This window comes from Drosophila teissieri, chromosome 3R (genome assembly GCF_016746235.2).
Source record: "Drosophila teissieri strain GT53w chromosome 3R, Prin_Dtei_1.1, whole genome shotgun sequence".
NCBI classification, from domain to species: domain Eukaryota; kingdom Metazoa; phylum Arthropoda; class Insecta; order Diptera; family Drosophilidae; genus Drosophila; species Drosophila teissieri.
The window spans coordinates 14,415,018-14,432,500 of record NC_053032.1 but is presented as its reverse complement, the minus strand read 5'-3'; the positions used below and the strand labels follow the sequence as shown (position 1 = coordinate 14,432,500).

The 17,483-nt window shown below is 42.3% G+C and overlaps 2 protein-coding genes across 2 annotated transcripts; one reads left to right on the top strand and one right to left on the bottom strand.

The window, feature by feature from the left end:
- Positions 1–2,670: 2,670 nt before the first annotated feature.
- Positions 2,671–5,666, bottom strand: LOC122622508. Its single transcript, XM_043800986.1, has 4 exons — positions 4,485–5,666; positions 3,858–4,391; positions 3,267–3,789; positions 2,671–3,195 (listed from the first exon to the last, which is right to left on the bottom strand). Exons 1-4 carry the CDS (start codon positions 5,459–5,461, stop codon positions 2,671–2,673), a joined length of 2,559 nt encoding a protein of 852 aa, XP_043656921.1. The 5' UTR covers positions 5,462–5,666.
- Positions 5,667–10,495: 4,829 nt separating this feature from the next.
- Positions 10,496–16,058, top strand: LOC122619154 (major royal jelly protein 1). The gene is made up of 3 exons (XM_043795903.1): positions 10,496–10,627; positions 13,944–14,768; positions 15,187–16,058. The coding sequence occupies exons 2-3, from the start codon at positions 13,957–13,959 to the stop codon at positions 15,965–15,967; spliced, it is 1,593 nt and encodes a 530-aa protein (XP_043651838.1). The 5' UTR covers positions 10,496–10,627; positions 13,944–13,956; the 3' UTR covers positions 15,968–16,058.
- Positions 16,059–17,483: the final 1,425 nt, after the last annotated feature.

The following is a 17,483-nucleotide window of genomic DNA, read 5'->3' as shown; positions in this document are numbered from 1 at the left end:
TTCCCAGATGGTGCACTGCAGGAAAGCAGTCAAAATTTCGACACAATTACATTAAATTTATTTTTAAATTAATTTACAAGCTAAATTATAAGTCCTACTCAGGAATGAAGTTTAAGCGAATCAGTTTTATATATTAATGACTGCTTGAAATCTATATCTATGTAAAAAGATAATAACACGGTGGGGCTGCTAAATGAATATTGCTAGTAACAGAAATATTTAGTTCAAAGCTAACTAAAGGCCTATGCACTTGGTGATACGAGTAGAATCCTAAACGTGTGTTCAAGTCACAGCCTCCAGTATTTTCTCTGAGTGTGCCACCGTCTGAGAAACAGAGAAACAGGCGGATCTGAGCGCCTTGGTAAACAACATCGCCATGGCACACGGACTCACACACCCGCGAAGATCCTCCGGATCGGAGCATCCCAATCGTAGGCGTAGTGCTTGCTCTCCATCCGAATCCGAATCGTTATCTGTATTTGTATTTGTATTTGTATCTGTAGCTGTATCTTTGTCTGCAGCTGCGGAGGTATCTGCAGATGTATGGGTGGCATGTTCGTTTTTTGTTTTGTCTAATTTTTAATCAACATTTGCACGTTGGCCCAATCCATACATGGTTGCGATGGAAATCTCTCAGCGATCATGAGAACGCACTCGCAATTAGAAATAAGAATTTCAAAACAAAACCAAAACCTATACACCGCCGCATTCTCTCGGCCATAATTTAGTGGGTGTGGGCTGTTTTGCTGGGTGGGTGGGTTGATTTTCGGTGTTGGTTTTGGTGATAGGTGGTTAGGGACGCAAAAGCCATAAACACAAACCGAAAATTGTTAATAGAGCGAATAGTGCATTTATAGATTTGCCAGATTTTTTCGGTTGGCCAAATTGAAATTAATTAAGAACGCCCCAACTTATTTGGCCATTAACATTTCTCCTCGCGTTTTTTTCTTTGCACACTCTCATCAATCACAAACGAGATCATTAAAATCCATTCAGCTAATGATGGAAACTCTTAATAGACTTATATGGTGGAACGGAAAAATGCGTTTGTTGTTTACACTACACATATTCTCTCAACTTGTTGAGAATGTGGTTGTGGGTGGGAAAACTGTGTATGAGATGGAAAAGCAAGGGAAAGCAAAAATAAATTAAATGAAAACCGTGCGCTCTCACGTTTTTGCAAGAGATTTTTGGACGCTTACGCGTAGAAACGTATCTAGAGTATGGAATTCTATTTTTAACGAGGAACTCACGAAATTTGTATATTTAAATTTAGATAAATATGCGAGTGGCCAATTATCACAGGTGAGGAAATTCAGATTGTAAAAGATGATTATGTACCATGTTTAGCAGTAGTACATAATGTATTTACACTAATTAAATATTATATTCACTCCCCGAGTTCCCAATTATTGGTGTTACTTTCTATAAATAATATAGAATTTCCCTAATACTCGCATATAAGCGTTCATTCACTCTATTTCCGCCGCTATCAGCTGAGTAATCGGCAAACATTTTCACAACGCCTTGTTGGGCGCCATTCATTTGGTTTGCCACGACGCTTAGTTGGTCATCATAAATATAAAAATACACATGAATATATGTTAACAGTTGTGTATTATTTTTTGTGAAATTTTCGGCCCACATTAGCTGCCCAGCAGCTGATTGAATTGTGTTCGCCAGCAACAACACAAATCTGCCAATTTGATGATACTGCAACAAATGTGCTGCCTGAAAATATTATTTATAAAAATCTCTGAAGTCCGCATATATTTGATTGTGGCAGCGTCTTCACTAGCGGAGGCACCAGCCAACCATCCAACCAGCCAGGCCACAACAAAAAACATCATACCAGGTCGGAGCACCGGGCCACCACCTTTTAAGGATGCGCCAAACAACGGAGCGGAATGACGACGACAGCTTGACGTTGGCGGCGTGCGCGCTTGTTTGCCTATCTGACAACCAGCCGCATCGCCAGCAGCTACGGGTGCGGATATTTCTACGGATATGAGTTCGGGACACGATGAAAAATATTACGCATTTTTACAGCACGTAGGTCAAGTAGCCATCTTTATCTGGCATAAGTCCGAAAGTTTCAAGTTCTTTTGAAAACTAACATCCTTTTCATATAGATTAGAGAACATTTATGTGCGATAAACTAAGATGCATTTTGATATTTATGAAATCTAGAAAAATTGCCCTGTATTATCTACATCAAAATTATACGCCTTTTTCCCTCTGTGTAGCGGCAAAGCAGACTGCATTACACGGTGTATTGCAAAACTGTATTTTTAAATTGAATATTGTGCCAAGAAAATATTAATACATAAGCGTATATTTATGAATCTCTTCAAGCATTATTTCGATATTTTTAATATTTAATTTGCATTTAATTCCTTTAATTCAATGCACATGTCTGGTTCAACAGGGCGAATGTGTGATCAATACATAGAAGCATTGTAAAGAATCCGATGTGCGATTCAACAGCTGCAGATGCTACATGGGTTTTTAAGATTTCATTATAACTGAAATGATTAAAGAATTATTGTATATTTACTACAGCAATCCCTATCCCTTTTACATTATTATTAGTTATGCCTTTTTTATAAAAATGAAAATTGCGTTGTTCGGAGTACGTGGTCCGCGATTAAGTTAGTTATTAATAACTTTTCATTGTACAATCTTAATATTATGGACTTTTTTTCGTGAATTTTTTGATTTCTTTTCCTTTTTTTTAGACCGATAAACAAATTTAAAGTAGCACAACTCGAAGGCAAATACGCAGCTGGCAACCAGCAAAAGCCCCCCGGAAAAGGCGATGGCTCCGCGAAACTGATCAAAGGTGAGAGCCTTGAAGGGATCCTCCCGCACCCTAGTTATCTCCTCGTGGATCATGCGCCGCATGTCCAGATCGCGAGCCCACTTTTGCATGTGACCCGATTCGATGATGTGCTGCACCACCGGGTTTATCTGGTGCAGCAGATGGTACTTCTTCGGCAGTAGCATGGTGACCAAATAGACATACATGGATTCCCGTCGGTCGAAGCAGTAGAGACGATCTCGTTGGATTCGCGGGTTGTAGAAGGAGTGCTGCCTGGAAACAGCTACGGCGATGTTTTCGTTCTGCGCTGCATCATTGAGGCATTCCACTAAATTGTAGCACATCTGAAACTTTTCGCGGATGTACTTGAAGATCTGAAAATGGATTCCAATCCTTTTTGTTATGGTTCCTTGACATAAAATGAAAACACGCATTAGCAACTCACCTCGCCATCCTTGTTCAGGTGTCTGACATGCTCGGAGGTGCCCATCACGGTCATTCTATTGCTATAGATCTCCTGCAGAGTGTGGATCTGATAGGAACTACGTGGAGTTGTCAGTGTGCTGATGAGAAAGCTCTGATATGTATTGCTAAAGAAGAAGCCCATTAGAAACGAAAGCGCAAACAATTGCCTTAAAGTAAATGGAAAATCCTGTGCTGGAATGGCCTGGTTCAGCAAGATTCCCAGCACCCTCAAGCAGATGGGGAAATATCCATTGAGACTCCGCAGTTTGAAGTCGGAGACGCGTTGAGCCAGCCAAACCACCAGAGAGCATGTGACCACAAAGATGCCGATCAGGAATCCTGCGTCCGCATTGAAAGTGGCCACGAAATTGAAGAACCCGTGTCTGCGCTTTGCCCTGGCCACACACCATGTGAGTTCGTCCTGGTGATAAGGAATGGAGCTGGAAACGAACTGACTGATGCTCGGGTCCTCATCTATGCCACCGATTAGCATCTCTATTTCACTGTGGTTGGGGGTAATACCACATGACATGACATAAATTATGTTTTTTTTAAATATCAGTTTTCTTACCCATCGATCAGTTGCTGAAACAGGTGGTACAAGTTGCTGTTTTCACCCTGCATTTCGATGCTGACGTGCAGGCGTTCGGCGATGGTCTGCACCATTTCGTACTCGATTCCACTCAACTTGAGCTTTCCAGACTGAGTTTCAGAGTCCGGAATGGCTCCATCACCGTCCTCCTCTGGATCAGCGTAGCTCTCGTCGTCCGCTTCGCCATAACTGGGGGATGTGTCGTTGTAGTCATCTCCATCGCCTTGTAAGCCGTAGTAGTAGTCCTCCACGGGTTGCTCCTCGCTGTTGCGAAAAATATATGGTTCCCATGGACGAAACGATGCGGTGAGTGGACATCCACTGAGATCGCGGGGGAATTTATCCTCGAACTTTGCCCGAAAAAATTCCTCAATAGTGGCTACCGGGTCGGAGGAATTGGAACTCAAATCATTCTCTAGTTCATCATCTTCTGTTTGATTTTCGGGCGGCTCATCAGCGTTTTCCTCGTTATTGGAATCACTTCGGTTGTCGTAGTTTGATTCAGGAGATACACTTGTATTTTCAAGTGAATTATCAGAATAATCATTGGTAGGCGTAACATACTTCCTTATCAAGTTTTCTATCGTTTTTATAGAATCAAAAAACCTAGTTCCATCCGGATTTTCATCATTTTCCTCTTGGCTTGCAGACATATTTTCAACAGTTTCAGTTCCTGCTGTGCTTATATTATTCGCATTAACTTCTTGACTAGTAGTGGTCTCTGAATTTTCCTCAACATTTTCACCACTTTCCCCGGTGTGGAATGCATTTTCCTCATCACTCTCCTGGCCTTCACCTCCCTCCTCCTGCTCTCCATCTTGCTCCTCCTGGTCGCCATCTCCCTCCTCTTCATCATTTTCGTCCTCGCTCTCCGTTTCTTCACTCGGATAATCGCAGGCATCCAGTAATTCCACAGATATCACGCGATTCCCACAATTATTGTCCGGATGGTAGGGAAATACAGTTTTGCCGTAGTAAAATTGGTTTTCCTCGCTTTGTCCTATAACATTGACGTTGAAGATCTTCTTGTTTATAAATGTAAGTAGAAGTTCCACCATTAGATCGGTCATCTCCTCGTCCGTTTCCTCCAAACTGCCCAAATAGACGACGAATTGGGCAAGTGGATTCCAGTTGACCATGCCTTTCCAGTGCTCGAATACCTCGTCTAGGTCCTCATCATCCAGGCTCTCCACAATGAGGAAGTAGCACTGTGGCTTCTCGTTCATATGAAATGTGGATGTCGATGTGGAAGGACCCTCCCTGGAGTTGGTTATCACAAGGCTCCAAGGATACTTCTCGTAATTGTTCAAGCCTCTTAGGAACTGCTCTTCGACATTGGGCAACTGATAGTTGCGATTGAAGCAGAGTACTGAGCCGGAGAGTCCATCCCCAGAATCGAAATACTTCCGCAGCAATGCCAGGATGCAAGCCTCCAGTCCTTTATCCTCGGCCGAAACCTTCATCAGATTTATTCCGAATCCGTGGACTATGGAATGCTGACTCAAGAGGAACAGCAAGGCTGCCAACCAAAATCGTTGCTCAGGTGTGGACATGCCGCAAGCGAATGACTGAGCCACGCCCATTAACCACGGCGGGTAACGCACTCCCAGCCCCCAAGGGAATCGACCCTGTTATTATACCGCAATTATGTTAATTTTCAATCTCTGGACTTATTTGAGCCCCTCGGCCGCGACTGTTGGGCATGAATAATAGTTTACCCCTCCTTCCGATTTCAGCTCGGTCTGTTTGTTTAGGCCACGTTTTTATGGACCCGTCATAAGCGCCGAAGCTCCAATTGAATTGCGACAAGTCTTATCTGGAATCTCCCTGAACCAATATACCACAATGCCCGCCACTTAGGTTAGATGAACTCAGTACTAGCACTTTAGCTTTTTGGTTGAAAAATTATTGCTTCAAGTATACAAGTTATACAAAATATGTGCCAAGCTATAAATTTAAGTATTTAACATTGAATAATTGAATATGTTTCTTTATAATCATTTTTATTTATTTTGTACTTTGAATTAATACAAAACATTTACCTTTTCTCTCTAACACAATTCAGAACTTTTCTTTTGAAGTACTGGCAGGAAATTTAACCATTTTCGTAGATAAACTGTGCAGCACTGACTATATTTTGACTATTTCTTACCACGGTTGGGTAGAGTCTTACCCCTTTGACAATAAATACAAACTCATATAATAAATCATATCCACTGTATGTAAAAGAAAAACAAATTAAATAAAGCGCGTGTGCATAAAAAACGAATTACACGACCACATGCAATTGAATTGCAAAATCTTGGTGGTCACCAGATTCTAATCCAGCAAATTGGCCTCATTTTTATTTATCTCTCGGCCAGCAACATAATTCAAAAACGCACAATTTTTTATGGCTTGCATTGCGCAAGAGTTACCATTTTCAATTTCCATATTCGTCATTTCATAGCTAGCAATAAACGCTTAACACTTTATGGCCCACACCTTTCCAACCATTAAATCCAATCAGTTCTTAGTCGGGACTATCTGAAACACTAAAACTCCACAATTAGCCAATCAACCATTGCAAGATTGTTGCTAGCACTGTGTGTATAAGTTTCCGAAATTGAATAATTCCCCAATCAGGCAGTTTTGTTGCCATAGCAGATCGTAAAAGTTGGGCCCGTTTTAAATTCCGTGGTCATGAGCTACAAAATATGTTAAGTATGTGGAATATTTGAAATGCGTTAACCGGGCGAGTAAATCGACTGAGGGACGCTACTTGTTATGTCTGCGTGCGCCTGTCTGATCTTAAATTAATAATAATTTATATTATTAGAAATGGCTTTGTATGTACCACAAGAAAAAAAACATAAAAATCACTTGCCTAGTCGGTATGGTAATTTGTTAAAACATATTTGTGTGTGCAGCACAAAAGGAAATAGACTTGTTTTTTACTTTCGAATACAGATTGCGGATTAATGAATAGTACATAAATTTAGACAGCAGAATAAGTACATAAATTTAATATATTTTTTTTCTTACTCTTTTAAGCAACGAGCACTTCTTTTTGGGTGAATATGCTAAACCAGCACTTAAGTATTTCGAATGATCTTAATATTTTAAAGCCATAGCTTTAATAATTTGCTCCCCAACTGGTACTGTGGAAACCCAATCATTAGCTGCAATTTGCATATACTCGTACTTGTATCATAGAAACCTTTCCATGACTCATTTGACAAAAGGTATTCGAATTTCGTTATGCCACAAGCGTGCATTTCGGGCAATTTATTAGCTTGACGTTTGAAAACAAAGCCGGCATGCATGTCCGGCGCACTTCAACCCCTCTGTCCCCATTAAGCCCGTAGATATAGTATATCGGATCAGTCTGGTCTGCCATACTTTGCCATACTTCGCATTGGCCACAGGCGTCAAAGTCAGAGTCAGTTGCAGCACTTTTGGCATGGTGCTGACCTTCGCCAAGAGAACAGAAACGATCATAGCTGCACCTAGAAAAAAGATCATTGTCGAACACATGGAGGTAGAGAAGAAAGTAGGTATATTATGTATGCATACCTAATGTCAAATAATCTATTTCAGCTTTACAATCAATGGCACCTCATTTTTCATTCATGCAAAATCTTAAACGACCCCCATTTATTTCTGTGTGCATATGGGTAACTAGTGGCCACACATACTCGTACTTCAAGACTGATTTATTGAGCTTATGGCTGAAGTAATAATAACTCTCCAGCCGCAGTGCTCGAGTTTTATTGGAGGATATTGATAATCCAGTGGTATTCACAATCGACGGAAAACGAAAGTGTGGGCCACACAAAATAGCTCGAAACAATTGTGGCTGTATCTCTGCGAGTGTCTGTGGGAAACCGAAACCGGCTGTTGGCACACCTTCTGCGGAGGTGGAGCCTTCAACCACATTGGCCTAATTGGTATAAATGCAGACCATTACCGAAGACCAAGAGGCAAGCACTTAAGCAGGCCCATTAAAGCCGCTTTAGAATTAGTGCTGATCGCGATATTAGTTGATTGGGATCCGGCGCCTAGAATGCTTGGCCCTAAAGGTCCCAGAGCCACCTAAGTGCCTGAAATGTTTACCAAATCCACCGAATTCGTCAAGACCTTGTCGCCGATGACGGAGTCGGTAATGAAACTGTCAACGGGCGACAAGAGCTGCCTCCGTCCAGCCAGATTAATTCAATTAAACTCACATTTGTGCGCACAGAATGCGCAAATGAAGCAATTGCACTGCGACGATGACAAGGCATTTGGAGAATGTGAAACCAGTGGACAGCCAGAAAGCCTCAATTTGAAACATATTTGAAGTTCATTTCGTAATGGACACAATGAGAGGAGTTATGTGGGCTATTATTTTGCTTTAAGGTATATGGATTGCAAAATTAGACACATTTTGATTAGGCACTATATACTTTGGATACAATCCCTGGTATATGACACTTTATCAAATTAATAATATTATAAATGTTTATTTGATTAGGCATTTCTCCCGGTGTGCAGACTTAGGCCATCGTATGGCGATGCGGCTATTAATCTTCCGCTGTTCAGGTGTTCCAGTGTTCAAGTGTTCAAGTGTTCATCGTCACCGAGTCATATGGAGCGAGTGGCCAGCAGACCGGGCGCAGATTTTGTTTCTCCGCAGATTGGTTACTTTCGAAACGGCCGAGCCAAGCCGCCTAATGAGCATCGGTCCAGGGCGTTGTTGTGAAAGGAAACTCTTGATGGTTGTGATAGTTTTGATAGCTTTGATAGCCGCGAACCGCCCCGGGATAGGCACAAGCCACCTACGTTTCCGCCCGGCTCGCATGTCGTAACATCTGAAACGGATCGGATTGGATTGGATTACCCGGTTATATCACTGTATGCCGGCCATATCGGCTGACATTGGCCACAGCCTTGAACCGGCGTGGTTAGAACCGGTACTACATAAACGATTATTTAGATCGTAACTTGGTATTAGCTGGGGTCCAAGTGTTCTCCGAAAATGCGGCAATTAAGAAAGAGAGCCAATGGCAAAGTGAATGTCGAATGGGCTTGGCCCATTAGCATGTGTTAATCAGAGTAATCATCAATGATAATGCCCCAAACGGCGGTACTCATCCACGCATTGGTTAATTCGCGAGCAAGTAAACAAACTCCGAGTGTCACAATGCAAACAAATGCCAAATCGAGCCACTTAATGCTAACTTGGCTAATTCTGCCCGCAAACCAGTTTCGATATAGCGGCTGCAGTCACCTTTTTTGCATAACCCCTTTTAAGTGGGGCTTTTCACGATTTTTTTCTCCTTATTTTGGGTTAGCGCACAGTCGACGAAAATTGTCGGCAGAGAACATTTTGGTGGGTTTTCAATTTGGGGCACCCGGTCCCCGAAAATTCAAATCTGTATGCATTTCGGTATACTTTCCATTTTCGAATGGGTGCCAGCAAGTTGGTCCCTCAAACGAGCCGGCTCGTTGGTCTCGTGGGCTTTCACTGGCGCCGATATTGGTCAAATGTAAAAATGTAAATGGGTTCCTGCCAACATGTTATGAAACCCGAATCCAGTTCAGCTCAGTTGGACAACTCCGGTGGAAATCCAGTCTATGTGTGCTAAGCTCTAGCACCTGTCCTGCATTTGCCACTAGCGGAACGAAAGGGTACCGGGTGAATTTTATTTATAATTAAATGCAGTCAACAGCAGGCGGAATTCGAATGAGAGACAATCACTTATCAATAGAGGGGCTCAGAGAATTTAAATACAGCTTAGTCTGACAAACGATAATCAAATGCAGTCTGTGTAAGCTGAAAATAATAAATAAAATGAAAATGAAGGGGTGTAATATAAATCACTTAACATATTTGACTGGCCAATTACTTATCAGCTGTGGGGGTTCTGAAAATGTAAATAATATAATAATAATCTTGGCACAGCTTGAAAATCCAGTTAAAACGCTAGTTTATACTAGCAAGTAGGGACATGTTTTAAGTTGCCAACTCATGGGGATGCATAAATCTTAAATTTAACTTTAGCAATTACTGAAATTTAAATGCAGCATTGTGTATTCCAAAAATATCAATAAAACAAATATTCATTTCAGCTGAACTGGCCTCTCGAACTGGTTGTGGTATTTTAATTGCCACCCCAGTACATTTAATTTATAACTGTCTGTTTACCTTAAATTCCGCCGCATCACCATGCGGTACAATGGACTCTCCATTGACAAAAACAGCCGCTGATATGCTGATACAAATACCGAAATTGCCCAAATGATAAAATAAAACCAAAAGATTTATTTATGGGCATGGCGATAATGAACTTGTAAAAAGAGTTCAGCCCAATTGCCGCAGCAAATAACAACTGAATTACAACAAGTGGCCGTCGCGTTGCCAGCACTCATAACCTGCAGACTTTAATGCAAATTTGCGGAAACTGGCACCACGGAGCGTATGAGTGATGTGTCCCCAGCAGAAAAGCTGCTCTGAATGTCCGCCCATCGAGTATAAGAGTTGCACTGCAGCAGGAGTCGACCAAGTGTATAGATTGCTAGGCCAATATGAAGTAACAGAGTAAAGTAACCCACTCTTATAAAATTCGGTGCGCCTGGCAAACGGAACGCAGTCGCAAAACGGCAACCGCTACGCTCGGACGTGTCGCGCGATCAGTGAAAAGAAAAAGAGCAGAAATTTAGGATTAAGTAAAATATAACAGCCACTACTCAACAACCAGCTCCAGCAAACTCGAAGTGTATCAAAAGTAAGCAAATGCCAGATGAAGCACAAATTGCCTGGGCCACAAAACAAAAGACTTAGGCAACGAACGCGCCGATTGCTGCCACTTCGCGAAGTGCGGTTTCCAACGGTTAAAGTGCAAATTGCCGTGCATTTAGTTAACTGCTCGAGTGCAGCTTGTGAGGCGTTGCCAATGCCACTCTCACCGCTTGAATTCCGAATCAAAAAATAACATATTTAGAGCCCATCTGACTTCATTGGCAAATCAATAGCCGAAGCCAAGGGTATGCTGTTGCACATTGTAAATTATTAGCCAAATGCGCCAATCGCGTGTGTCAGTGTGTTTTAGTTTGGTTTGTGGCCAAAAGAAGCCGCTGCGGCCGGAGAACGGAACTGTGTTAATTAACTTTTGTTGGCAAACGCATTTTTCTTTAGTTCGGTTTTTGGGCCCAATTAAAATCGATCGCTGCCGCAAAGTGCAGCCACTCTACGTGACTGCCGATTTATACTGGATTTATGACCGCATATCGATGTGCACATGTCTGCTGGCTCTAAGGAAGCTGTTACGGCGACCTTTTCCGCCGTTGGCAAAATCACAAAAATTCACAAGCAGGTGTTAATCAACCTTCGACAAACGTGCATCCGCTCAACTCCGCAGCAGTTTTGTGGTTTATGAGAACACCAAAATCGGGCGATTCAAATAGGATCAAAGTATAATAGTACAACTCAATTGAAATTAAAGATTTTCGGTCTCATGTCCATTGTGGAACGCGTGAGAATTCGCCGAGCGACGAGGTGCAAAACATTGTAACATTGTGATTCAGATAAGGCAACACACCATCCAATCGCATAGTCGTTGTGTGTAGTACTAGTTGGTGCAACTAGGTTGAACTTATTTTTCTTAATTGGCCTCCGGCGTCCAATGGGGGAATAACACTTTTCGTTGCGTCACGTTTGCCTATAGAGATGTCTTAAAGGGAGCCATTAATTAGTGGGCTGTCCAAATCTGGCCCACAAAATATGACATTTCTATTAATAGGCCAACTGTCTACACACATATTTATGCTCCCAATGAATTATGTGAATAATATTAGGCCTTTGTCTGCAAGTTTCTTTATGACAAAGGTTTTAAAAGGTTTTTCATTGATTTATTTGTTTAGTCTAGGCTTTTTCGTAATTAACATAAATATATTTTATGCATTTTTTAGACGTAACCCTCAGAGAAAAAGGGTGTACTAGATTTGTAATAGGTAAAAGGAAGCGCTTGTGACGCTATAAATTGGTTCACAATAGTTAGCAGTTTTGAACTAAGAAATATAGTACTTAGAAAAAGACAAAATATTTGAAATTTGCAAATTATGTTATCATTGAATACAAGTGCATGTCTAAGGAGGAAAAACAAGTCATTTTCCAAAGGTTACTGAGCCAAACATTTTATTAATCTGCCACAATGTTGTTAGTAATTTGGCCAAGAGGTTTCTATCGTGCAGCCAAGTTGTTTTCAGCATACGCTTTCGAACCACTTCGTGCTGAAATTTAATGGACAAATTAAACGAAAATTAAGCGAAATTTCATTGGGCTGCCATAGCTCATCATCGTGGATGTCTATCAAGCGAAATGCGAAAACAACAACATTTAATAACATGTAATATAAAAACAAGTGGCTTTGGGTTTTTCGAGGCTTGTAGCTCTTGACTTGTAAACTCTTTGTAAGCGGTTAGTTCCGCTTGCCGCCCAGTGAGCCCAATACACTAGTGACAAAAACCCCAGTCGAGTTTTCATCTTGACATTTCTTTTCTGAATTTTTTTGGGCTGTGACTGGGAAACTGCTCGTGTTTCCGCTCGACGTTGCACAAGTGTTATGTAAAGTGCACAGGTGCGCAGAAATAAATCTATTTTACGCATGTTGCGCCGGGCTTAGCCTTGACTTTTCTCTCTTTGTTTTATGTAAATCATCAAATGCCAGTTGCCAGCCTGGAAATTACAAAAATTCAATTATCTCTAACTGCTTATCGTGGCACGCGCCAATGAAAGTTTCATGCAGCACGTTGGCCATGTTTCTCTGCAATTTGCCAGATTCAAACGAGTCTGGGAGTTGTCCCCGCCATTTAATAGTATATGATTTGAGCGAAATCAGAGACTACTGCCCACAGCCAATTGGCCAAAAAAAATATTCAAATGCCTCTGACCAGTGGATAGCAAATTAAAGTGTCAGTTCCTTATGTCTCCGCACTGAGCAAAACTTGCTGAGCAATTAAAAAATGCAAACGCTTTGCTGTTACACTGCGGCAAATCGAGTCGAATACATAGAGATTGATTTGGGATATAATATAAATGGTATATAGTTGCAATAGTATAAGAAACCTGCATTTTTTATTAGTGCATCTTCTGCAACTGCCGTTGAGATCGAGTGTGCGAGTGGGACACGACTGGCGTGAGAAATAAAAGCACGCCTCAGATGCAAGCGCACGTATCTGATGGATGCGGACACTTCAATCTGGACTGACCCGGCTGCATTGCGAACTCATTTGAATACAATCGCCAAGCCCACTCGGCATTTTGCAGTCTGCACTCCACAATCCACAATCCGCGATCCGCATACCGGCAACGACACCGGCACCGGAATTGGCACATTTACATGTAATATGTATCACCGCCAATATCTTTTCTGCATTTGGTTAGAAAGGCTTCTGGTATGACAGCGAACTAGCCCTATTGGTTCCATTTAAACTGAGTGAATTGCCTGGGAAACCCATCAGTAGTTGACGGCATTGTATGTAGATTGTAGCTCACCAATTAAAAATGCATCGTCTGCAATTGCTGAATACGACTTGCTAATCGTTTGCAGCTAATTCATTCAATATCACGATCCAGGGTTTGTGGTACTTCACCAATTGGTTATGCATTTATTGCATGTGGTTTTCAAAGTCTTTACACTACAAATACACTACAAAGATTCATAAATTAAAATAGAAGTAGAAATGTGATTTAAAACAATATTATTTAATTTTCACGGTTTTCATAAGCAAATGTAGACCATATTCAAAGCCATTTATAGAAACAATATCTTCAATAGAAAGGTTGCGTTTCGTATTCATAAAGGTTTTCGAAGGGTTAGACATTCAGTTAAGTACAAAACAAGCTAATGCTTTCACAAATTTCAATAAGAGGCTATTTTTATGTTGGGAAAATTCTGATTCCGATTTCCTCCCATGACGATTGTCCGGAAATAGAAATGATAGATAAGCCCCAGCAAAAGCTGAACTGCAGCAGTTTAAATTCTGGACTTGCAGTGGCTGCAACATCAAGTAATTCTCTTTGATTGCTCTAATATTTTGCAGACCTCCTCTTGCCATGATTCGCATCCTAGTTGGAGTGATTTGTGTGGTCCTTTGGTCGCCGGTAAGCCAGGCTCTAACCCCTGGCTTGCAGGTGGCCAAGCAGTGGAAACTCCATCGCTATAACTTCGAACCTCAGGCTCCGGTCTCCGACCCGAATTTCTTCAATCCCCAAAATGTGCTCATCACGGGCTTGGCTGTTACGGATGACCGGATATTTGTGGCCACGCCAAAGCTCTTCTCAGGAGTACCCTCGACTGTGAGCTGGGTTTCCAAGGCCCAGTTCGGGGACTCCCCCACCCTGAACGCCTACCCGGACTGGTCCTTCTCCAACACCGGACGCAGTGACTTCAACTGCAGCGATCTCATCCTGACTTCGGTTTACCGCCTGCGTGTGGACTCCTGCAACCGCATTTGGCTGCTGGACGCTGGAATTTCGCGATCCCTGGAGGATTACGAGATCACCTGCCCGCCAAAGATCCTGGTCGTGGATTTGGCAACGGATCGAGTGGTGCGACGCATCGACTTCCCCCCGGAGGTCCTGCGTGGAGAGTCCCTGTTCACCAACATGGTGATTGATGAGACGACGGCCAAGGGATGCGATGATGTGTTCGTCTATATTACGGACACCGTCGAGCCGGGAATTATAGTGTACGACAGTGGCAAGGACGTCACCTGGCGGGTTTCCCATCCAGCCATGTATCCTGATCCGGACTTCGCCCAGTCCGAGATTCATGAGCATCGCTTCGTTCTGATGGACGGAGTGGTCGGCTTGACTTTCGATGAGCGCACCGGTGTGGTTTACTTCCAGCCCTTGGCCACTGATAGGTGAGTCAACTATTAATTCAAACAATTTGATAGGTATTTCAATCCTTAAGTAGAAAACCAACCAGTTCATTCAGCCGCAAATTACCCCCAAAATACATAAAAGACCTTTATTGACTTAAGGCAATTGGTCACGTAACTTTAGGAAGGTATGATTATCTACAATGCCTTGCATTGCCTTTCAGGTTTCAATGTTAGATTTACTGTTGAAATAATGAACATTAACTTAGTTCGAATGACTTCGAGTTATGTTGTGCTCACATTACCTAAAATCTAAATATGGCCGGATGTAATTTAATAAGTAATTAGGTTACTTATTGCCTTGTTAAATATAACAATATTTATTATTGAATACCATGAGTGTTAGGTTTTGTGAATCCAAAGTAGTTACAAACGCTAATTTAGTCTCTTTATATTCCAGAGTTTTCTCCGTGCACAAGAATGTCCTGCGTGCGGGTCCTTTGCCAGACGGCAAGATGCTGGACGTGAAACTGGTGGGCAAGAAGAGCTCCCAAGGCATTGGCCTCTCCGTATCGCCGTTCGACAGCAGCCTGATCTTCAGTCCCCTGAGTGAGACGGCCATCGCCTCGTGGAATCCAACGACCAACCAGCAGTCGGTGCTGGCTTTCGATCGCGATCAGCTGCAGTTTGTGGCGGATATCACCACCACCAAATCGGAGCCGGGAGTTATCTATGCCATAGCCTCGAAGTTCCATCGCTTCTTCCTCAAGAACCTGAATGCCAATGAGTTCAACAACCGCATTGTTAGGCTGGAACTGCCCGCCGGCAACTCGCTGCTGGGTCATCGAGTCGCCCTGCCCGCACCACCCACTCACAACAGTTTGTTGAACTACGGCGTCTACAATACTCACGGCCAGGCCTCGACGAATGCCTTGCAAACGTACTTCACCAGTCCGGCGCTGACCACGCCCTTTACCACCAAGTCGCCCTTCAAGTTCGAGACCGGCGGCATCGTCAACTACGCTGCTCGCAATCCGTTCACCGCCCTGAACCAGGGAGAGGCCTTCCCGCCCAGCAAGGCGACCAGGGACAACTACCAGCGGTCCTATTTGGACACCCTGGTGGGCACCACCGCTCCGGCGGCCACCACCCGAGTGGTTTCGGTGCCACCCACCGCCTTCAGCAGCCGCCACAGTGGCTACTACTATCAGCGGTCCACGCGGTCGGTGGATCAGCAGTGAAGGACAAGTGGCGTCCACTCTGCGTATACGCAATGCTCGCAGCAGCTGGTGTAAATATAAAATGTAAATTGAATAAATTATTTTAATGAGACATCTGCTTATGTGTATTGCTGGCGTGGCTTTAATGAGTGTTGTGTGCACCAAAGTTTGAGCATACAACAGGTCATAAACCGAAAAGTTTGAGTTGTAACTTCCTATTCCGAAGGCTGGAAATTTTGTAAATTATCATGGATTCAAAGTTCAAAAACGAACTCGTCGGTGGAAAACCCATGTTTCGGAAATCTATAGATTATAAATGGGCCGCTTTTAACTTATAGCTCCTACGCTTATTATTTATAGTTTCTCTTCTCCAGCTGGAAAGCTACAAAGTCTGATTAATGCCGGCCATAAAGCATACTATTTACTACACTCAAACCAATTAATTAAACGTTAGTATCGGCGGCGACACTTTACCGAGGATTATTTTCGCATTAGTATGCATTGAACGGCAGTGTCACAGCTCGGGCGATTAGCGAAGACATTAACTATAAAGTCGGAACGAGTCCGCCACCTGTTGCAGATTAGTGTGGTAACACAAAAACCCAATCTGGAACTCGGCATTAGAGATTGCCTGGCATTTGATACTCCGGCAAGGTGATAGCCCAACTTCCGGCAGTCGTTCCACGCATCGTTGGCCATATATGTTACTTAATTTTGCAAATACCAATTTCGCTTATTAGCACTCTTCTCGAATTGAAGGCGAAGTGGAGTAAGGTTAAATTAAATGTGCGAAGAATATTAAACTTCATTTTTTGCTAAACTCAAATCCAAATCCAAATTTAGCGACCAGTTTGGGCCATCACTCAGTATTCTGTTTTAAATGCCATTAATAATTTGTGGCCAAAACCGGTCGACTGGCAGGCGTCGGTGGGATTAGATAGTATCGCCCGCTCCAGGCAGTAATTGATGGAAAAACAAGAAACAAATTTTATAATTGCACAGGGGCAGGGTGGACAGATCGGCGACATTTGCATGTAGTCAGGTGTGTGGGATTGGTAATTGATTATGAATGTGATTTTGGTCAATCATATGAGACACTTTCTAATGCAGGCAATTGCATTTAAATACTTTACAAGCAGATTTGTTATTTAAATGTTGATACTTCCCAATTAGTTTACAATCTTATCCGAAAATATGCAACTGGTTTTATTGATACATTATTTTTATCACGACATAGCTTTTTATCTTTACGATTCTTTTACGATGTTTAGCTCACAAACCTGATACAAAATCATAAAATTTACATTTCGGAAAAAGTTTGCTAATAAAATTGGATTATAAAAAATATAAAGGAAAAGTGAGTGACGAGTTCGAACCCGTAAAAATTTTACAACTTTGCGCTCATTTAAATTGAATGCATAACCCCGTCCATAAAGCTTTGTTTTAATATTATGAGGCCCAAAAAAAAAGGTTGTCAAGCGACCAGAGTGGACAGAATGTCCAAATGGACAAAATGATTTTTGATTAATTAAACAAA

Bases quoted from the DNA above. Each gene is read 5' to 3' on its own strand.
- LOC122622508 (XM_043800986.1), bottom strand. From the start codon at position 5,461: ATGGGCGTGGCTCAGTCATTCGCTTGCGGCATGTCCACACCTGAGCAA. The intron at 3,790-3,857 runs GTAAGAAAACTG...CCCCAACCACAG, and splicing joins TTTCAGCAACTGATCGATGG to TGAAATAGAGATGCTAATCG. The intron at 3,196-3,266 runs GTGAGTTGCTAA...ATCCATTTTCAG, and splicing joins ACCTGAACAAGGATGGCGAG to ATCTTCAAGTACATCCGCGA.
- LOC122619154 (XM_043795903.1), top strand. From the start codon at position 13,957: ATGATTCGCATCCTAGTTGGAGTGATTTGTGTGGTCCTTTGGTCGCCG. The intron at 14,769-15,186 runs GTGAGTCAACTA...TTTATATTCCAG, and splicing joins CAGCCCTTGGCCACTGATAG to AGTTTTCTCCGTGCACAAGA.